The sequence below is a fragment of the Ursus arctos genome, unplaced genomic scaffold (assembly GCF_023065955.2).
Source record: "Ursus arctos isolate Adak ecotype North America unplaced genomic scaffold, UrsArc2.0 scaffold_22, whole genome shotgun sequence".
Lineage (NCBI taxonomy): Eukaryota > Metazoa > Chordata > Mammalia > Carnivora > Ursidae > Ursus > Ursus arctos.
In genome coordinates this window covers 14087051-14107941 of record NW_026622897.1, presented here as the reverse complement: position 1 = coordinate 14107941, position 20891 = coordinate 14087051, and the positions used below count along the sequence as shown (strand labels likewise).

General features: G+C 43.6%; 1 protein-coding gene across 8 annotated transcripts in view; it reads right to left on the bottom strand.

The window, feature by feature from the left end:
- KMT2A (lysine methyltransferase 2A) overlaps positions 1–20891 on the bottom strand; it is a 79732-nt gene that overhangs the window by 17226 nt on the left and 41615 nt on the right. For 4 of the 8 annotated variants that reach the window (XM_044386604.3, XM_026505638.4, XM_057316933.1 and 1 more), the window contains 20 exons: positions 19161–19307; positions 18332–18427; positions 17971–18091; positions 16771–16893; positions 16163–16347; positions 15097–15270; positions 14079–14189; positions 13700–13773; positions 12876–13069; positions 12440–12546; positions 11430–11567; positions 10263–10421; positions 9898–10015; positions 9697–9775; positions 8493–8653; positions 8121–8303; positions 3658–7900; positions 2645–2725; positions 1795–1853; positions 520–690 (listed from right to left, as the gene is read on the bottom strand). In XM_044386604.3, the coding sequence (XP_044242539.3) occupies positions 520–690; positions 1795–1853; positions 2645–2725; positions 3658–7900; positions 8121–8303; positions 8493–8653; positions 9697–9775; positions 9898–10015; positions 10263–10421; positions 11430–11567; positions 12440–12546; positions 12876–13069; positions 13700–13773; positions 14079–14189; positions 15097–15270; positions 16163–16347; positions 16771–16893; positions 17971–18091; positions 18332–18427; positions 19161–19307 (6724 nt within the window). The remainder of the gene's footprint in view (positions 1–519; positions 691–1794; positions 1854–2644; positions 2726–3657; positions 7901–8120; positions 8304–8492; positions 8654–9696; positions 9776–9897; positions 10016–10262; positions 10422–11429; positions 11568–12439; positions 12547–12875; positions 13070–13699; positions 13774–14078; positions 14190–15096; positions 15271–16162; positions 16348–16770; positions 16894–17970; positions 18092–18331; positions 18428–19160; positions 19308–20891) is intronic. The other 4 variants (XM_026505639.4, XM_026505641.4, XM_026505642.4 and 1 more) reach the window with 3 other exon arrangements.

Here is a 20891-nt window from a genome sequence, read left to right as displayed (position 1 = left end):
GAGGGAATGGGAGCGCTTATCTGTCTCAGAAGGTCAGGGAAGACTTTCCAAGCTGAACCCTACAGGACAAGGTAGAGCTCACCAGGTAAGCAAGGGTAAAAGAACATTCTGGGCAGAGGGAAGAAACGGGTGAAGGCACAAGGGTGAGAGAGAATGGACTTTGAAGTACACAAAGAAGTGGTAGAAAACAAGGCTGGAGAGAGAAGACGTCTCACGTGCTCTGCTAAATTCTGGACTATTTCTCCAATAACACCAACTTCTTAAGGACAAGTTAGATGTGTAATGCCGTCAAGTACGCTCTGTAATGCCTAGCACACAACCGCCCACATCAACGGTACTAATGTAAGTAAGCGTGGATCTGGCCGAGACCGAGTCTGTGCTGGTGAGACAACCTCATTTTTTTTTTTTAAGTAATCTCTACGCTGAATGTGGGGCTCGAGCTCATGACCCTGAGATGCAGAGTCGGAAGCTCTACTGACAGCCAGCCGGGCGCCCGCCAACCTCATTTAAGCCACTCACCTTCGATACTTTCTGCACAGATCTGAAATCCATCATCACTTGAAATTTCAAAAACAAGTCCTTTCTTGGGCTTTTTCTCAGCAATGCTTTCCTTCCTCTTCTGTTCTTGCTGGAGCCAAAGCATCAGCGGAGAGCTGAAATTACTTTCTTCTTCTTCAACTGTTTTAGGTTCTACGAGGGAGAAAATGGATAGGGGCCAAACTGGTTGCGTTAGCAAACACTTACTGAGCACTGATACGTTATCTCCAAGCCTACCAACATTCCACAGTTGGTATGATTACTCCCATTTACAGATAACAAAACCGAGGCCCAAAGATGTGGAGCAACTTGCCCTGGGTCATAGCTAGAAAGTGACTAAAACTAGAATTTTTTTTTTTTTACCTGAAGTCATGCTGTCTCTGTGGTAGTTTCTGGTATGACAATTTGATAGTTTTTCAATAAGCAATTGCCCTCAATAAGGTCAAAGCTAAAAAATAATAATGATTAATACGAATGGAGCACTATACATGAGGCACTCTTCTAGGAACTTCCTGTAGATTAATGCAGATAAACCTCGCAATGACCCAGTGAGGTGTTATTGTTACGTACACTTCAAAGGTGAGACACCCGAGGCAGACAGATGGTAAGTAACTAGCCCAAGTTCATACAATTAACAAGTGGTAAGCTGAGATTTCAACCCATTTGGCTCCAAAGTCTGTCACCATCCTGCCCAGCGTTCTGACAGAAAGAGGTGCCTCAGTCCTACTGAGGAATGAGCCAACCACTAGAATGTGATTACATCCCAAATGTTATGCCTGAGCATTTTCTCTACCTGCCTCTTTTCTGGGAAGTTCCCTTGATGGAAATGGGCAAACCTTATATCCCGATCTCTCTAATCCTGAAGTGGCCAGTTCGTTACTGATCAAATTCAGTAGCACAGATGGAAAGTGCTATGGAGATGTATCTGGGGTTGCGACCAGATGCGTGGTTTTCTTCAGCGACAGCTAAGGGATGCGGTCAGGTAACCACTAGCTATTAAGGCCACACTGTCGTTACGCAAGTAGAGCAGAGCAGTCGACAGATGTCACAGACTATGTCACAGACTACGGAGTGGAAGGGCACTGGGCCAGGGAACAGATGCCCTGAGGGTCAGTCTACACCTCTGGCCAATCACTTTACTTCTTTGGAGCTTAGATTTTTTTTTTTTAATTTGGAAAATTCACAGATAATGTCGGCAATTTTTATAGTACTTTTGACTTTGAAATTCTAATTCTAACCTGTTACCCACCCACATACCTGTACTTTCTTGCTCATTTGCTGGATTCTGTGTTGCCTGAATCTCAGGAAGAACTTGCCTAAATGAGAAGAAAACCCAATGTGAGATGTAACATCAGTTCAAAGATAAGAACTGTCCAGTCGGCCGTAGCGCTGTATTGGTTACATAGCACAACTAGTAGAAACAGACCACGGGATGTCTAGTGTATAACGTGCTGGAGAAACACCATCACAATACTGTATGGTATGTAACATAAAACTCTCTTTTATGAGATTCTTTCCTAAATACGGACATTAAATTTGGGCTTTTGGAGTTTGTAGATACCCTCAGTATTAGGAAAAAAATAAAAAGACACTCGTTACAAGCAGTTCTGGAAGTTACTTAAGTAAATTAACTGATTTAACCAAAAACAAAAGCAAGCTATAGGAGCCAGTAAACAACCACCAATTTTCATTTTCGAAAAATAAATCTTCCAAACAACGCAAATGCATATCAATAAAGGGCAGTTTAAATAAGTTAAAAAAATCCAAGTACAGAACAGTATGTACAGCATTATTCATTTAATGTGTATATATATATATTCATATATACACCGTGTATATCTGTATTTGTAAAGAATCGTGTGCATGGATGAAAACAAATTATTAGCAATGGTTATTACCAGGGAACAGAAGGGGAAGAGGGGAGGCAGGACGAACATGGAACCATTTATCTATTATTTAAGTAATTATGCATCAAAATTACAAGTATGTATTACTTTCACTAAAAAAAAAACCTTTGGCAACAATACAATACAAATGAAGAATTATTTTTTAAATGAGGTGGACAGAAGTGAGGGCTTAACCTTAGAAAAACGATGATTGTATTTACCCTGTGGGCTGCCCGCATTCCTTTTGTGATGACTGTTCCACGTTAGCTGTGTCCTGCTGCTCAGCCTCTGCTCCTGGAGTCCTGGAACAGAATCAGTGTATCTTTTCAAGAAAAACCACTCATAAACATGTACTGAACGTGGAGGTCAGTCTAAAGAAATGACCCTATCAGGATCTGATAAAATTTATGAGCTGGGAAAACTAATCTGTGCTAACAGGTTAGCCGGTAGTTACCTTGAGGGCATTCTGACTAAGAGAAGGCACAAGGAGCCTTCTGGAACACTAGGAATGTTTTCTATCTTGATCTGCACGGTGGCTACACGGCTGCATACTTAAGTAAAACTTGTGTACTCTATGCGTGTTACACCCCGATACCAATGTTTTCAACAAGGACTTCACGAAGATCTACAACAGGAGGCTTTGCCCTCCAGCCGGGAATAATCATCGTCCCTCAGGATCCTAAGACTCAGCAAAAAAAAACCCCAAACAACAAAAACAACCAAATGCAAAAAACCCCAAATGCAAAAAACCCAAGAGCAAACAGCAGCATTGTTTTAAATCAGAGCAAACGGGGGCCTGAGTGGCTCAGTCAGTTAAGCGTCTGACTCTTGATTTCGACTCACGTCATGATCTCAGGGTTGTGAGACTGAGCCCCACGCTGGGCTCCACTTGGGGCATGGAGCCTGCTTGGGATTCTCTCTGTCCCTCTGTCCCGCCCCACCCTGCATTAAAAAAAAAAAAAAAGAAAAGAAAAATCAGAGCAAAGAGTAATTAGAGATGTGGTTCTATCCAAGAGACAAACTGCCCACGGATGGAACTAAATTTTGCTCTATAAATCACCACTGTGGGGAAAAAAAAAAGAAAAATCAAAGTCAAAACCCAGAACTCCCCCGAGTAATGCAATGTGGACAGAAGAGTGTCCTCCTTCCCAGGAAGCTGCCACTTCAACAGCCTCTCGTCCAGAACAAAAACAACCCCACCCTACCCAGCGCAGCTCGTATTTGGATCTCTCACCCTGTGACTGAAGTCAGGGGTGTCGTGTTGGCTTCTTGGTCTGGAATGTGTGCTTCAGAAGAACTGGTCCGCAAATGGGAAGCTTTGTGCTTCTTGCCGTTCCCTTTGTCCAAAGGCAGCTGAAACCGTTTGATTTTTGGTTTGGGTTTAGTGGGAGCCGGCACCGAGGGGCTTGCGGACTGCTGTCCAGACGACGGCGAGCCCCCGGGAGAGGCCGAGCCGGCTTGCATAGCTGAGGATAAAGCCTTATTCTGCTCTAGCCCCATGCTACTAGGAGCATCTACCGTCTGGGTGAAGTTGGATCCCTGGGTCCCTGGAGCAGAATCAAGTTCACGCTGGGAAGGGAGAATCCCAGTTTTGCTGGCAAGGAGCTGGTTCACGTGCTGAAGCTGATAGTGCTCTTCTGCTTCTCCAGAAGGTGAAGCAGCTGTTATGCCCGCAGTCTGTGCAGAGGGGAGCACACAGATGCTAGACGCCGCTGTCATTGTAGCAGCCGGAGCCTGTGATGTCCCCAGCTGTGGAAACATTGCTGAACTTGGGGGTAAAGCCACGGGCTGGTCCTGCATCCCCAGGCTCTGCTGGCTAGCTTTGATTAAAAGGTTGCTTATTGAGCCAATATCCGGGGTACCGAGCAACCGGGGGTTGGTTAACGCAACATGTCCCGGAACGGACGCGCTACTTGTAGGGGTTGTTGTGGTTTGCATGGATACAACATTCAAGACGGAGGAGCCGGATGCCAGGCCAGACACAGGCCCCGCGGTGAGGTGGCCAGTGTCCTGGCTCATTGTTGATGTGCCCGCCGCCGCGGCAGCTGTGCCGCCCACACTCTGTGGTAACAGGGGTGCCTGTTCAAAATACATGATGCCAGATTTAGACCTTTTTATGATGTTGGGGACAGTTCGGTGAGATGAAGTATTAAGTGACCCCAGATCTAACAGATTGGGATGGTTTGGCAGCTGGGAGGGTGTGAAGTTAATCAGGGTCATGTTAGAGACCACATCGGAAGGGGCAATGGTTGAAGGGGTGCTAGAGGGAGCAAGTTTTTTATTCTTTCGGGTCTGTAGACGAGATATGGGTCTTTTCTTGAGTCCAGAGGATGGAGTGGCTACTGTGGAACTGAGGTCTGTCCTCTGGCTGGCTTCTGAAACCAAAAGTTGGGGATCTGGAGGAGGCTGAACCCCAATAAGTAGGCCTGAAGGAGGACTGCTGATGTTGGGTGGGAAACTACTTTGAGCAGCTGCAGGGAAGGAATGTAAGTGCTGGTGATGAGGCATGGGGAGCAATCCTTTGCTAGCAGGAGGGAACAGAGATGGAGAAGTTGGCAAGCTTGGATTTAGTCCCGTGGCTAGGGTGAGACCACTTCCCATGGGCCCCAAAACTGAAGTATTTGTCTCCATCACATTGGGTGTAGAACTAACAGAAGAGGTCAACTGGATTTTTTGGGTCACTCCATTTGGAAGAGTTTGGAGAACATAAAGTGGCTGCATGTTCTGGTTAACCACAATGAGTTTCTCAGTGGCTGGTTTCAGGTGGGGTGGAGTGGTCTGGACAGCTGCATTAGAAATCTGAGATGGGCCAGGACTCTCAGTAGAATTGGGCACATATTTCTGGTTCTGGATAGGAACAGTAGGGGAAACAGGTACCTGGAGGCCGGGGGTGCTACTGTTTCTAGTTAAATCCTGATTGTTGCCATGACCTTGCTCCACTGAACCACAAGGAGGGCTGGAGATGTGGTCTGCGTCCATGTGTCCTTGGATAAAATGATCGGGAGTCATGTGGCCTTCGGGGGTGGGATCCACTCCTGGACTCAGCAGTGCCGAGTCGCCTTCAGAGGAGGCCACAGACTTCTCCGTGATGGTTACTCTCTTCTCTCCCGAGTCGGAGATTACAGCCAGTCTACTGGGATTCTGGCTAGGGACAGTGGGGCTCCGGGTGGTCAGCACAGACAGGTCGGACGGTAGCTCTAGAGGCAGCTCAAACTGCTCCTCTGCCGAGATAGACGAGGAGACACTACTGTCCACGGGTTCTGCTGTCGGCAACTGCTGAGAAAAGACCTCGAAGAGACCCATGTCCTTTTCCCGATTACTGTCAAGACCCAAACCCTCACCCAGATTCAGGAGTTCCGACGACGAGGACTCCGGGCTCTCGCCCAAGGCCTGCATAGAGGGAGTATTCTTCAGTACAAAGTCCATGATGTCCGAGGGCAGGATATTCCCACAGTCGTCGCTGTTGTTGTTATCCGAGTCCGACTTCAGGAGCTCGGCATTGTAGGTGTCCAGCAGGTTCTTGTCCGACGGGGTGCTCGTGTGGACTCTGCGGCTTGACTCCAAAGAGCTGAGCTGAGCTTCCAAGGAATCCTGTCCCTGGGCTTTAACTCTGCTTACGGAGTGGCAGTTATCCATCTTTGGCTCATTTTTGTGGCCAACGGAACTCTTAATGACATGTTCTTTCTCACCGGCATCTTCGGGCCGCTCCATCTTTAAGTTCTCTGTTCCGTTTTCTTTCCCATTTCTTTTTGGAATCTGGCTGCTTTTCCTTGTTGTGGCTGTGACGCTAGTATCGCTCTCCGTGCCGTCATCGACGCCATCCAACTGTGAGATTTTGGGAAGGTCACACTGCTCCTCCTCCCGAAATAAATTATGGGATGCCAGCCGCTCGTCTCCACCTGAGGAGATGACTGTTCTGGTGAAATTGTAGTAGTACAGGTCATCTTCGTCGGAGGTGCTCAGGTCGTCGGCCCCATCCACCTGTCCTTCGGCTGATCTCTTGCCCCGTTTCTTCCCAGTGGAGCTGCTGTAGAATGGAATGTCTTCTTCACCGTAGGACCTTACTCCATAGAGCGGGGTGAGCCCGAAGAACATGTTAGAGCGCGCCCGGGCACTGCGACGGGGATATCTCCTCTTGAAAGAGCCATCCTCCTGAGGTTTGGGACCATCCGGAAGCATCAGGTTTCTGTCCTGTACCGGAAGATTCTGATAGTTGTTACTCTGAGGATCCTGGGATGAGGTATTATTGGGGCTTGGCTGGGCCACTGGACCATCTCCTGGACTTTCAGAGGCTGCAACTGGTTCTGTGGGAGATGCTGACTCTATTTGCAAAGGGGACACAGGGCTACCTTCTTTCAGGGTATTCTTGGACTGGCCCTCGCTTTCCATTTTGAGGGGGGTCAGTGTTACTTTGACCGTGCGTTTCCGGGGTGTCTGTAATTCCTTAGCAGATCCTTCTACTTGCATGGATGGAGCTTTGGGGACTCCTGGAATAGAAAGGACTTTGTCTCCAATCTTATCAGAAGAAACGTTATTACATGGTCGTTGCCCCATAAACTCGGGAGTCAAAACCTCACCCACAAACTCCGGCTTTAGGTTTCCTTCCTCACCAGTTGTCACCTGACCAGGCTCCAAAAAAGATTTACTGGAATGTTTTTCTTTGAAAGTTTCTTTACAAGACTTTTTTCCTTTCTGCCGCCGGTCTCTGGAACTAGATCCCACGTGTTCATTGATGATGGATGATCTGTTGCTCACTCCAGATAGTTTCAAGGTTTTGACTCCCGCGTCTTCATCGGGAGGGGGGTTTACCGCTTGGTTAGAATCTGAGTGTTGGTCCCGCTCATTCCTCTGCCCTCTCAGATGGAGTGGGGGGAAGGAGAGGGCCTCTTTAGAAGAAAAGGGCCCTGAAGAGAGTTCAGCAAAAGCGCCGATCTTGCTAGCATTTAATTCTACAGGCGCTGTATTAGGAACCTGTGGGGCCAGTTTGGGAAGGCCGGGATAAGTCACGGTATGTGCAGGTCCCTCCGAACTCTTGGAACTTGGCACTTTGGTCTTCTCTCCCTTCAAAGAGGAGCTCTTGGATGCCAAGTCGGAAGCGCTAGAATGCTTCATGTCGGAGGAGGAAGACCCATCCAAGTGACTGGTTTTAGCGCCCATAGTAACCACCGTCCTTTGCAAATTCGAAGAGGTGGGAGTGTTTTGCCCTAAATTAGTATTTGAATTCAGTGGTCCTAAGACATGATCAACTGCTTTGGCACTTGACTCAAGATCTGTGGCAGTCCCGATGGTGGAGACTGAGGAAACACTATTCCTGGAGTAAGTACCCCCAGTTCTCATTGGAGACATTATCCGGAGTTTAGACCGCTGGGGTGACAAGGAAGAAGTGCTGTGACGCCTCGAGCCAATGCTTCGGAGTCCAGAAGAGAGTAAAGGATCACCCACTGTGACTATTTCATGAGTGGTTGGAGTAGGACTTCCTGAACAAGAGAGAAAAAGTAATAAAGTCTATTACAGAGGGAATGAATGTGTGTGGTGGCCACTGCTTTCAATGACTTGGCAATGGCTTCTAACTGAAAACTACAGATCAAGATTTTCAATGAGCAAAAGCCACTAAGGTAGAGTGGCCTGAAAGAATCACAAGCTCACCTCTGAGCTGACCTTTTTGGGTCAAGTTAGTCAATGAGGTAGGTCCTTTACCTGCAGAAGGCAACGGCCGACAGCCAGGGGATCTCTGTGTTGGAGAATAACTAGGTGTTCGAATCCTAGGGACCTTTGAGATGACATGATAAAAACAGGAGCCGGAGGTTTGCGAATGAGGTCGCTCTGGTGAGGGAGGACTTACAATTTCAGCTGTGTTTTGACTTTCTTTAGATGAAATTTCTGTGGCAGGAAAGAAAAACTCTTACGAAAAAAGGTCCAATTAAAATTCCAAACGAACCAATACAAAGCAAGCTATTAGGTAAAGATCAAAACAGAAACAAATGAGGCCTTCTAGAGAGACGACTTTCCCCGCCTTTGGTCACAGTACTCCCCGAATCGAATTCGAGTCCCACCTTGACTAAAACTCACCTGCAAAAGATGTGGGACTGTGAGCGATGGTCCTGTTCTCGTCGTGCTCGACAGTGCTGTTGATATCCGGCTCGATGACTGGAGGACGGCATTCTACTATCTTGCACGTATACACACAGCGCTTGCGAGCGTCTGTGGTGCTCCAGTAAACCCTGGAACACCTGGCAAACAGATCCACACAGATCCCCGTGAGTGAGAGTACAGAAGCAGAGACCAACGTTTGCCAAAACCTCTTCTCATCCTAGGTTCCCTGGTCTCCTGGATTTACAGAATTTAGCTTTACTTCACGGATTCTTATTATAGATCCCCCGGCTAGGGTGTTCCAAGCTTTTTGAAGTTCTTGGCTTTTCCTAGCCTCTCAGAAAATAGCTTCGAATCTTTTTTTATTGTACTGTAAGCAGGAGACAAAAATAGTAAAATATCCTAAAATGCATAGGAAGGAAAATACTAACATCTACTGTAAGAAAGAGTTATTGGCCTTCAGGAAGGGACTCCTGCCTGCTGTACGCAAAGAGGAAAGAGCAAACCTGAAGTGTCCCCTTTGGGAGAGAAACCCCACAAGACAAGGGAAGTGTAACGGCTTCAAATCCGCTGGATGCTGATGGAGCCTGGTTTACACAAAGAGCTGCCAGCTAAATGTACAGACCGTGTTGCCAGATTTGGAATGCAGAAAAAATTGGGAGTATAGATAGCAAAATGAAACTCCAAAACGGGAGAGACAGAAAGGGAGTTTTAAATTTATACTGTCAGCCTGCTAAAAGTTTAAGCCATTTGCTTCACATAGGAAAGATGATAAGTGTTCACTGGACAATATGATTATTATTGTGGGGGTTATATTTTTAGATTGAGGACAGAGGCATGAGGTGTTTGATCCACTGCGACAATCTGGACTTTCAAATCCAGACAGATGGAACTCACGGGAATCTTAAGAGACTGACCTTGTGTTGTTGTTGTTTTTTTAAATTTAGGTTTTATTTGGAAAGGATTCTGAAAGTATGCCAATAATACTTCCCTTTTATAACTGGATTTAGTGGACATAAAAGGATACTTTAGTCCCAATCTATAAAAAGTAGCAAAAAAAGTAGTTAATTTTTGGTAGCGATTAAAAGTAGCTAACAAGTATGGCTCTCCATTCAACGACTGCTCATTGTTCGGGGTGCTCAAGCTGTGGGGGCTGGTGTCTTGGCTCTGCCGTGCTACTTACTGATATCCAATAGGAAAAAGCTTATCTTCACAGTCAGAGAGATCATTCAGAATTCCTAAGCAGTCAATTGTCATGGAGCCTGACCGAGGAAAGAAAAACTGATCAGAGGAGGTAATGAGAAGGCTCACTTTACACCCAAAGACCAGGAAGTCCCCCAGTGATACATCGAGCCTTCCCCCACAACAGAGGCCCATGCCATACCAATCATCATGTGGATATTTTCTGGTTCCAAGCCATTGAGAAACTTTCTTCTCAAGCTGATTCCTTCAAAGTCCACAAACACTCTTCTGAAAACTTCAAATCCATTCTCAGGAACCACCTGAAACGAAAACCCAGCTGTTAACAGGCTATCCCTTCACACATTATACGTGTGATACTGACTCTCTTGGAGGGCAAGTACAGAGGATATCTCAAAATGACCCTGCTGTTTCACAGGAGGACTGCTGTGTTTCTAAGAAGGTGATTCTAGGAACACACAGTAGAAGGTAAAACAAAGCTTACCACCTTGTTTTCAGCCTCTTTTCCCCGAACTCCTATAGACTTGGAAAAGCAACGGAAGCTCTCACCTCGCCTTTGATCAGATCCCGATGTCGTTGGCAATACACTTTCTTATCATCCAGAAAGACACAGTTCTTGGCGCGAGAACACATGAAGTGATAGTTGCTGGTGCAGGATGTTAGGCAGCAACCCACAGTGGCTCCTGGCTTTTGGCAGAACTCACATCTCTAACCACCCAGAGAGAATAGAGGCCTAAGTCAGACTTTCAGATGTTTTAAGCCATTTTCTTTCTCCTCTATAGAATTACCATTCCGGGTTTTCTGCAAGTCATTTTTTTTAATGGTAATCAGCCGAATTACAGAGAACTGAGAGGAACCCTAAAGCCCCCTCTACAGATCCTCTCTCTCCCATCGTCCCTGGGGCCCTGTAACTATTAAACTTAAATATTACACTTTGATTTAGAACTTAAACCAAAACATAGTTTTGTTTCTAGGATGCACGGTTAATTTATCGAAGATTGAAACTTCAAAGACTAAAAACATCTTACTAGAAAGCTAGTATATCCAAAAGAACTCAGTTCTAGAAAGATTATACCAGTCAGAAACAGAAGGGTTCTCTAATTACTAGACTTAAATTAATCACACGATTCAAAGATTTCCTTCAACTAGCCTGCATGTCACCACGCTCCTCTGTCACGGTCACAGTCTGGGCTCCTCTCTCCACAAAAGACTTTTTGTTTGTGCTCTCCACAGAATTTACATGGGCTGTTTGTTTGTTTCTCTTTCTTTCTGATAATTGTTCATCTTCTCCCCTTCTTCAAAATATAGCTTTTAAAATGTTACTCCTTCATGGCCTTTTCTGACTACTCTCAGCTTCTACTGATCATTTCCACAGCCCCTCTTCATGTATTTATGTGGGTTTTTCCTATGGAACCATACATAGAGTGGTGATTCAACTGAGACCTCTGAGATCATTTTGTCTAAATCGCTTAATAAATTAACACCTTTCTTGCACATTCAAATTATCTCCCAAACTAGATAATACGTTGTCTTCTATTTCCTTTGCTTTCCCCAGGGGTCCGAGCAGCAATCTGCCTACAGGACACACCAGTGTTTGTTGCTGGCTAACCGTTCTGAAGGCGCCGTGGAAACTTCAATGAAGTAGCATGAAGCCACCGAGAGAACATCTGGAACCTGAGGGGAAATCTTTTCCGTAACATTTACACAAGGTCTTACCAGCTGCTTGCCCCTGATCACAGCCATGTGCACATTCTTTAGTGATCCATCATCGTCTTCAAACACTTCTGCTGACCACAAAGCGCAATTTACATGTGTCCACTCATTTTGGCCAATGTAAAGCAAACGGCCAGCATCCTATGAAATCAAGAGATTTCTTTTATCTTTAAAGAATATAATGTCAAAGCAGGTTTTCCTTGGCATTAGCTTTACCTCAGACAAGATAACATCAATAATAATTCTTTAACTGGGGGATGCACACAAAAATCAAAATTCATTTCTCAATGTTTTTCTGTTTCCACGTCTCACCTTTCTAGAATCCATAGACGGAAAATAGTTTATTAAAGTGTGCACTGATTTCTTTAAAACCATATTTCAAAGCCAGTCCTCTCAGCTTGCATTAAAAAACCTTTTTTATTGTAACCTTACTATGTGCCAAGCACTAAATCAAGCTTTATAAACATTATTTCCTCTAATCCTCATAATCATTCTGAGGTTAAGTATCCTCATTTTAGAGATGAAACTGAGAGTCAGAGAGGTTAAGCTCCTTGCCAAGGTCAACAAGTAGGCAGCGGAGCACAGAAATGAATTCAGGCAGCCTGCCAGAACCATTCTGCCCTCCTATATTAAACACAAGCCTTTAATATACAACTTATATATTTTATTGACTTCCCTAAAATCTTTTTGAGAAATTTCCTGTAGAAATCACTAGACATCAACAGGTTAATTTAAGGCAAATCATCTTTTTTTTTTTTTTTAAGCAGTATGGAGCCCAGTGTGAGGCTTGAACTCACCACCCAGAGATCAAGACCTGAGCTGAGATCAAGAGTCGGTCGCTTAACCGACTGAGCCACCCAGGTGCCCCAAGGCAAATCATCTTTTAAATCAACTAAATCAGTTATAGAAAGAAACCCCCAAGTGCCATAAGCTAGGTGGCACCCAGTCATTGCATTTAGACACAAAGGACCGACAGTTCACACGAGCGTCTGCTCATCCGCCGAAGTACTTACGTTAGCGCTGTCGTCACCATACGTCAAACACAATGCACACTGTCTGTTATCTTCTACGCCTGGGGGTGGGTTCAGTTCTGGACTATCTTCTCGACTCCTGTCAGTACCTTGGGACCCAAAAGACATCCAGTTAAAAGTGGCAATACTAGGTCTGATTTCCAGGAAGAAAAAAAAAAACCAATTCGGCTTAAATAGCCTGTGGCTTATAAAATGAACACTTTTTGAAAGTGTTCAAAGTTATGCCATCTCGCCATCTGTTAGAGTATTTATATCGGTTTCTTGTTACCAGGCCAAGCTAAGCCAAAATAATGATTTTATTACATTAAAGGATGACCTGAAAATTTCCTTCCAATATGCAAGTATATTAAATTTAGGTTCACGAAGTTAATCATTTGCATCTAGAGAGAAATGGATAATGACTCATTAGGTGCCTTACTCAAAATTGGTGGCGTAGGAGGATGGAGAGGGGTTGGAGAGTCTGGTTCTCCAGGCCCTTTAGCTTTGGGAGCTGGAATGATTTTCTTCATTAGAGGAGGCTGCTCAGTGTGGCTGTTTTCCTCTCGCTCCTGCCACTGAGCATAATTATGGTCAAGTGAAGGTGGAAGCACTGCGTTTGGTAACATCCCACTGCTGAAAATAATTGATTCAACAAGCATTTATTGAAGTCCTAATATTCCTGGAACTATACAAAATCATCAAATTATTGATATCATCAGGTCACGGCCCCATGCATGAGCCATTCACAAAATATAAGGACAAGCCACAGAATCTGAAAACTGCCTAAATATATAGGACTTTATTATTTAAAAATATACATATTCTCGACATACGACTCTTGGTTAAACTTCCAGAAGCAAGTGATAACTTTCCCAAAGAATCAAAAGGATTTACTGGAATAAAAACTTAAGGTTAAATATGGAGAATCAAGAGTAATAGAGACCACAATCTGAACTGAGTAACACAGAACCCAATTATAACAAGTCCAAATACTGAGCTACGTGTATAAGCACGTGTATTATACATATGCCCCAAGTTAAGCCAAGTTGCAGAAAACATAATATATAAAGAAAAAAAGGGCAGCAATAGACTATAATAAACATTAAGTATTATCTCTAAATCAGCATTTCTGTAAAGGCATTTCAACTGATTAATTTTTAATCTTAAAACCTAGTCTAAAGAAACCTTAATCTAGAAATATAAGAACTCTCAGATTTCTAGCTGATGAGGTGGAAAAAAAAAAGTAATACTGAATTTACTTACTTGCTCGATACTTTATTTGGCTCCCAAAACCTAGACTTTTTGACACTGAACCATGGAAAAACACGTTCCATTTGCTAACAGAAAAACAAACAAACAAACAAAATGTAAGCAGGTGAACATTGATTTGGAAACCACATAAAAAACAACTTCACACCAGCTTCTCTGTCAATACGAGGATGATTTCAGGGCACTAAGAGAAAGATCCATCTACTATGGTGACCTCACCAACTTCCTCCCAAAGAATCAGAGGAATGAGTTAAATCAAGAGATGTTTTATACACATAGCAAAACAAAACGGAGAAGAGAACAAATCCGTTCTGTTCATGGAGTAATTACCCATAGATAAGCATTAAAAACACGAACTATTAATATCATTCACCCGAATAAAGAAGGACTTGACCATGCTGTTGGCTTTTTTGATCTCTGGCTGCCCTCCATCTGAATTAATGGCTGCTTGAATGATCTTCACAATATCATCACTGAACTCCAACTGTATACAAAAACGCAGTATTAATTATTCATAAAACAGTATGCTCTCAAAACCACTTCCTCTTCCCTCCTAAATCATGCAGCCCAGAGATCCAACAGAAAATGGACACCCTATTTTAATGCAGTGTAATTTCTCTTTAGCGGAGACCTCTGGAAATCAGTTCACAATTAACTTGTGGCAGTCAAGGGAAGCCAGGCTAATAAGGCAAGAATCCAAATAAACTGGCTATATCACGGTAAGTTACCCAAAGAGGGTCATAATTTTTTATTTAGGTTAAAATAAACAACTGAATAGCAAATACGGACCACAAGATAACAGATGATCATTCCCATACATTCTTAAAACCGTAACTTGAAGACATCTCTCTATAAATGAATATCCCACAGAGAAAGACACATTATTTGGACGTGATTTCAAGAGGGGCAAACCAAGTAACTTCACATTAGCATTTTTCCATAAATAGCTTTTTTTAAGATTTGTATTTATTTATTTGAGATAGAGAGGGAGCAGCAGCAGGGGAGCAGAGGGAGGAGCAGACTCCCTGCTGAGCAGGGAACCCGACGTGGGGCTTGATCCCAGGACCCTGGGATCATGACCCAAGCAGAAGGCAGACACTTAATCGACTGAGCCACCCAGGCGCTCCTCCATAAACAGTTTTAATAAAAAAATAATTTTCAGAGAACTCAGAAGACAGCCAAATTTAAAAAACTATTTTGAGACACTACCTTCCCATCTTCTGAAACACAGAGCTAAAAGAACTCATGTATTTTTAGGTATTTAAATCCACCCGACATTTCTAAATATAATACAAACCATCTCTTGGTGCTTACTCCCAGCCTCGTCCCCCAAAGACCCAAAGGAGCTAAACTGGCATTTGAAATGTTGGTAGTTTGAGGCAGAAACATACCACAGATGTGTAGTTCCCTTGGTCCATCTTCCTCTTGACTCCTTCCAGATCTAAGGGCTGCTGATCTTCCTGTTTGCTGACCTCAGTAAGCACTGGTGGGTCAGGTCCTTCTGGGGAGCTGCGGGAAGGTATACTCTCCTCTGTCTCGGGATTTAAGTCTGGAGGCTTGGCAGCCTGTTGCCAGGAAAGATAGGTTTCTTTTATTTAACACTGAAAACGAGGCATCTGTGCAAATTCTATTAAAATTAATAAAGATGATACTGAATGATTCATATTATAAAACCTAAAGAATATAAAAATAATCAGAGATTTCTTAAATAAATAGAAAAAGAAAGTTAGAATGAGCTGGTTCTCTAATAGTTTGAGGAGATGAACTTAGGAGCTTGGCTTGATAACTTCCAAACGGAGTCTGAAGACACAGAGACTGTCCAGTTCCTCCTGAGGGAGACAGAAATAGCAAATTGTCCTATTCAAAAAATGGAGCTCTGAGGAGCTAAAGCAGCAGCCTAGCTCTGAGTTAGAGTTATCTGTGTGGTTCTTCCAACACTTTACCTTGTGTTTCCAATGACAGCTCCACAGAAGAACAGTTCACAACTTCAGTGGACAAAAAGTAGTGGTTTACACATTGTGCCCTGAGCCCTAGGGATTTCCCAGAGTGACAGCCACATGACTGCCACCTCAGGCCACCACGCTCCCTCTCACCCAGATTACTCCGACTGCCTCGTAATCACCATTCCTGCCTCTAGCCTCCGTCCTCTCCACTCCTTCCTCTGTCTCGAGGCAGAATCTTTTTTTTTTTTTTTTTTCCTAAAAAGCAACTCTGATCGGGTTACTCTTGGGTGAAGCCTTTCACTGCTGCCCCCCAGAGCCCTCAGAGTATAAAGTCCACATTTCTTATCATAACAGCAAAGAAAGTCCCCAAAGAAGGTCCTACTCTTGGTTCTCAAGATTTTCTTAATGGTTGAAAGCCGAAGCAAGTAACTCCTCAAAACTAAATGAAGAATGGAGCAAACGAACATTCCCTCGCTGGGTAAAGCCCACCTGAGCACAAACTCTCAGAGCCCACCTGTCGGTAGCGAAGCAAGTGGCTGGTGGTCCGAGAGTTGAGCAGAGCTGTCAGAACCTGCTTCAGGGAGCTCTGCAGCTCCTTCTCCAGGGCCAGCCGCCACTCTGCGGGGTGCCGCTCAGTGCAGTTCACGCAGGTGTAGGCCACGCTCTCCGGCAGATTAGACAGAATCTCATACATCTCATCTAGAAAAACAAAACCCCACCATGCTGAGGTGCTCCAAAGAGCGGCAGAGTGGGAGAGGAGGACACTACTCCCCTGAACTTAATACCAAGCTGTACCCTGGGGACAGAAGCAAGACTCTAATGTCCCCTAGGAACCCAACACACATTGATCTCTGAAGGGACACTACGGACGCTAGCCCAGGATTTGGTTACTGAGAATCAACAGGTTAAGGTACCCACAAAAAACAGCAAATAAATATTTTAAAGGGATACGTTCACGATAAATGAGCACAATCTGACACGAAGGTGCTTATTCTAGGGACCGGAAATGGAAATTTCAGAAGACTTCAAGCAACAACACAGCCATGATTTTACGTTTACAGGTAACTTTGGGGGCTATAAATGTACCAAGCAAGAAGGAAACTGTAATAAAAAGACTCCAACCTTCTGTACCTGAAAGATTCTCACATTTGGAATGGACCCAGCGATCACACTTCCCACACTGCATCATCTTACTCTCGTAGTCATCGTCGTCATAACACTTATCACAGAGAGGGCAGAAGTTCCCTGAAAGCAAAGCACACTTTTCAGTAGTGCCTCTCAGGCCCTGACTTCCATGTGCCAACTCTCTTCTGGACCTGCTCACACATGCCCGCGGGGACCTATTACGCAATGCTCACACATCTGTAAAGTGTCCAGATTTTTCTGACCTCTTAGAAGATTCTACTAAGACTCATGAGGTAGAGCTGACAAAGAACACAGTACAGAAAGAATGAGAGAACGTTCTCTCCTACACATTCCAAAGAAAAGAGGCAAAGATACGGGAGTAAAAAAGCAGTTAATGTACACCTTCTCCTCATTCCTAGTGCTTTAGTAAGTTGGAGCTCAGAGCAGCACTTCCTAAAATTCAACACAAAGTACAGCCTTCATCAATTTGCTTTATCCACGCACCCCCTCTATTCTTCTTCTTCTTTTTTAAAGACTTTATTTACTTGACAGAGAGAACGAGAGAGCACAAGCAGGGGGAGGGGCACAGGCAGAGGGAGAAGCAGGCTCTCCACTGAGCAGGGAGCCCGATGCAGGGCTCAATCCCAGGACCCTGAGATCATGACCTGAGCCGAAGGCAGATGCTTATCCAACCAACTGAGTCACCCAAGCACTCCCCCTCCATTATTCATTACTTAATAGATTTAACATTGATTTGATTACTTTAAATAAGTTCAGTAGTAAACTTTGTGTCATTACTACCCTAAGTCAATAAAATGAGTTTAGTGTATCAGGTATAATTTTTCTTCTAGTTTAACAATTACAACGTTTGACTCAGTACCACCTAAAATCATTTCTGAAACAATCAAATGTCTATGGACCTCACTTTGGAAATACTAGCTAAGAGCATTTCTTTGTGGTTAGTTATTACAAAAAGTCCCCTTAATTCTTCCCATATAAGCTAGCAGAACATTTCTAGTTGCTGCAATACTCTGTGTAAAGGAAAGAGCAAGATCAGGAACTTAGTAAATGGATCTAAGTGGTATCCTTGACCAGACGTATAAAACTTTTTACTTCATTCCCCTGGAGCGTCCAGTTCACCCTCAAAACACTAAACCCAACTTCTAAAAGTCGACGAAACTGGCCTTCGGGAAGTACCTTTAGCAAAGAGTTTGGCACAGTCATGGCACAGTGAGAAGTCGTGAGACCACTGTGCATCCCACCCTTTGCCTGGAGTGGTGGATCCACAGCTCTTGCAGCGAACACACTTGGTGCAGATCTGGAAAAGAAAAGAAATTCAGCAGGAGTTTCTTATTTATAATATCTTGTCTCATTTCAAAAGACCTCAGATGCAATCCGTTTCTCAAGCTGACCTCTTTCCTGGGATGGCTTTTCCTGGTAATGAGACCACAAAATAGTTACAGGGACATCCTCAATCAAGGGGATCCCTGTTCCAGGCTGTGCGAGCCCAAGAGCTCCACGACCGTTCTCTCTGCAACGGCGTCATATGGGTACTCACCCAAACTTTCTTCTTCTTGGTGGGCTTGGTGGGGTAGTTTGGTCCCAGGCACTCAGGGTGATAGCTGTTTCGGCACTTATTACACTCTAGCAGCTGCTGCAGGGAATACAAAGGCAGGGGATGAAGACGTACATGCTGCCAATTATGAAATAAATAAGTCACAGAGATGAAAAGTACGGCAGAGGGATTACAGTCCATGAGACTGCAATAATGTAGGATGGCAGGTGGGGACCGCGCTTCTCGTGCTGAGCACTGAGTCACGCACACAAGTGCTAAGGTCACTGAGTTGTACACCTGAAACAGCATATTGTATGTCAGCTATACGTTAATAAAAAATAAGGAAGGAAGGAAGGAAGGAAGGAAGGAAAAGAAAATATAAAAGCAAGATGGTGGGTATCACATCAAAAAAAAAAAAAGAAAAGAAAAAAGAGGGGCATCACATCAACTCACTTGAAGTACCTCTTATTTAGTACCCATTTCATATTTACCCTCAAGTAAGTACAGCACATCACTAGAACAGCTTAAATTTTCTCATGAACTTTTTTACTCTCAAAGAAAGCATTGGGATTTATGTCCTGCCAAAGGCACTCAGTGATGAATATTCTTATCAGATAGATTTGAATTATTGGGGGGATTTTATTGAATGCCATGTTTTCTTCTATATTCCCCAAATTAAACCATAAAAATAGGCAATGAATTATACCCAATTAAATAGTCACAACAGACTATGCCAACAGAGAAATAATACAGGCGCAGAAACCTAAACCAAAAGGCAGAAGCGGAGACAGTGAGTAATACTCTAAACCAGTTCTGTTACTTCGTTTTATACCTTGGTAGCCTGATGCTGCCTTCCACAAACATGACAGAACTTGCAGCGGCGACAACACCAGTTCTCCAGCTGGTCCTCCAGGGGGCGCTCGTTCTCCTCTAAACAGAACTTGTGGAAGGGCTCACAACAGACTTGGCAGTACACAAACTAGGGTAAGACAGGAACACAGTTGTCAAATAACATGTAGAGACATCAACCAAATGCTATTTACAGACTTCAGGCTTTAGGAGTCCAATGGAGAGAGTGTGTGTGTGTGTGTATTTTTTAATGTAATACATAATCATTTAGCAATGACGAAAAAAAAGCACAAGATTAGGCACTGCAGGAGATGCAGGGGCCTAAAGTAATAATGGCAGAAATTAAAAGTAACAAAATAAATATAATCCCAGATTTACCACAATGCGCTAAGTGTCGAAAGCAAGGTACAACCAAGAGCTATGGGAAGGGGGAAAGGGAGAGTTTTAAAGGCTTCCTACAATTAAGACAGTTGTAAGCTCTGGTTTGTCCTTTCTATCTCTAAATGTAGAAATGTTATTTTCATGTACGGAGTTTTTAAAAATTTGAATGAGGATGACCCAGACTTTTCTTTGGCCATAGCAGAATTACTGGGACAACTGGTCAAACCTAAATAAGGCTTATCAGTTAGATAACACTAATATACCACTGTTAATTTCCAGACTTTGACAACTATACCGTGATTATAGGAAAGAATGTCCTTGGTTTTAGGAAATACGCACTAAAATATTTAGACGTAAAAGGACATGTCTGCAACTTCCAGATTTTTAGGAAAAAAATGTGTTATATATAAAATGTATATTTCTCACTTTGTAAAATACAGACACACGAGTAAAGGATAAAGCAAATAAAAATATGAACATTTGGGAAATCTGGGTGAAGGGTATATGGGAATTCTTTGTACTTCTCTCATAACTTTTCTGCAAATCCGAAATAATGTCAACATAAAAAGTTTTTAAAAATTCGAATGTCTGGGGGTCTGTAGATGGCAAAGATGGTTAAGCATCCGACTCTTGGTTTTGGCTCAGGTTGTGATCTCGTGGTCATGGGACTGAGGCCTGCATCAGGCTCTGCACTCCATGGGGCGTCTGCTTGAGATTCTCTCCCTCTCTCTCTGCCCCTCCCCACTGCCTGCTCTCTCTATAAAATAAATAAGTAACTCTTCTAAAAAATCCAAACCTTGAATGTCAGAATTCATCAAACACTAGTTATGCTTTAGGAGTATAATGCAGACAGTGAGCTATTCATTCTCTAGTTCAGTTTTTAGGAATCCTGTGGAATTGCTGTGCACAACTACACAATTTAAATCAAAGCAATTATACTCGGGGAAAAAAACCCCATTTTTATCACAGAAGTTGCAGGACTGGTGCTGTAAGTTATTCCTGCGTGGAGCATGTGTGCATGTAAAGCATTAAGCTTATGTGCAGAAGAGATGCGGTAGACCCCTGACACTTACAAACTGAATATTCTTAGTCTCAGTATATCTAAAGCAGCCCCGCCACTTAGAACAATATGATTATTCATAATGGGCACTAAAATATTTGCTTAATGAATGAATACCAGACAATAATTTATAATTTTGCTACTGTAAAATTTAACATAGCAAGTGGGCAGGACTGAATCTCTTAGCTGGTGAGTGAGTCTCCCTGATTGCTCAATATGTACATTATAATCTGGCCTTGGAATTTCTTCATGACCTTAAAATGCATATGTGAT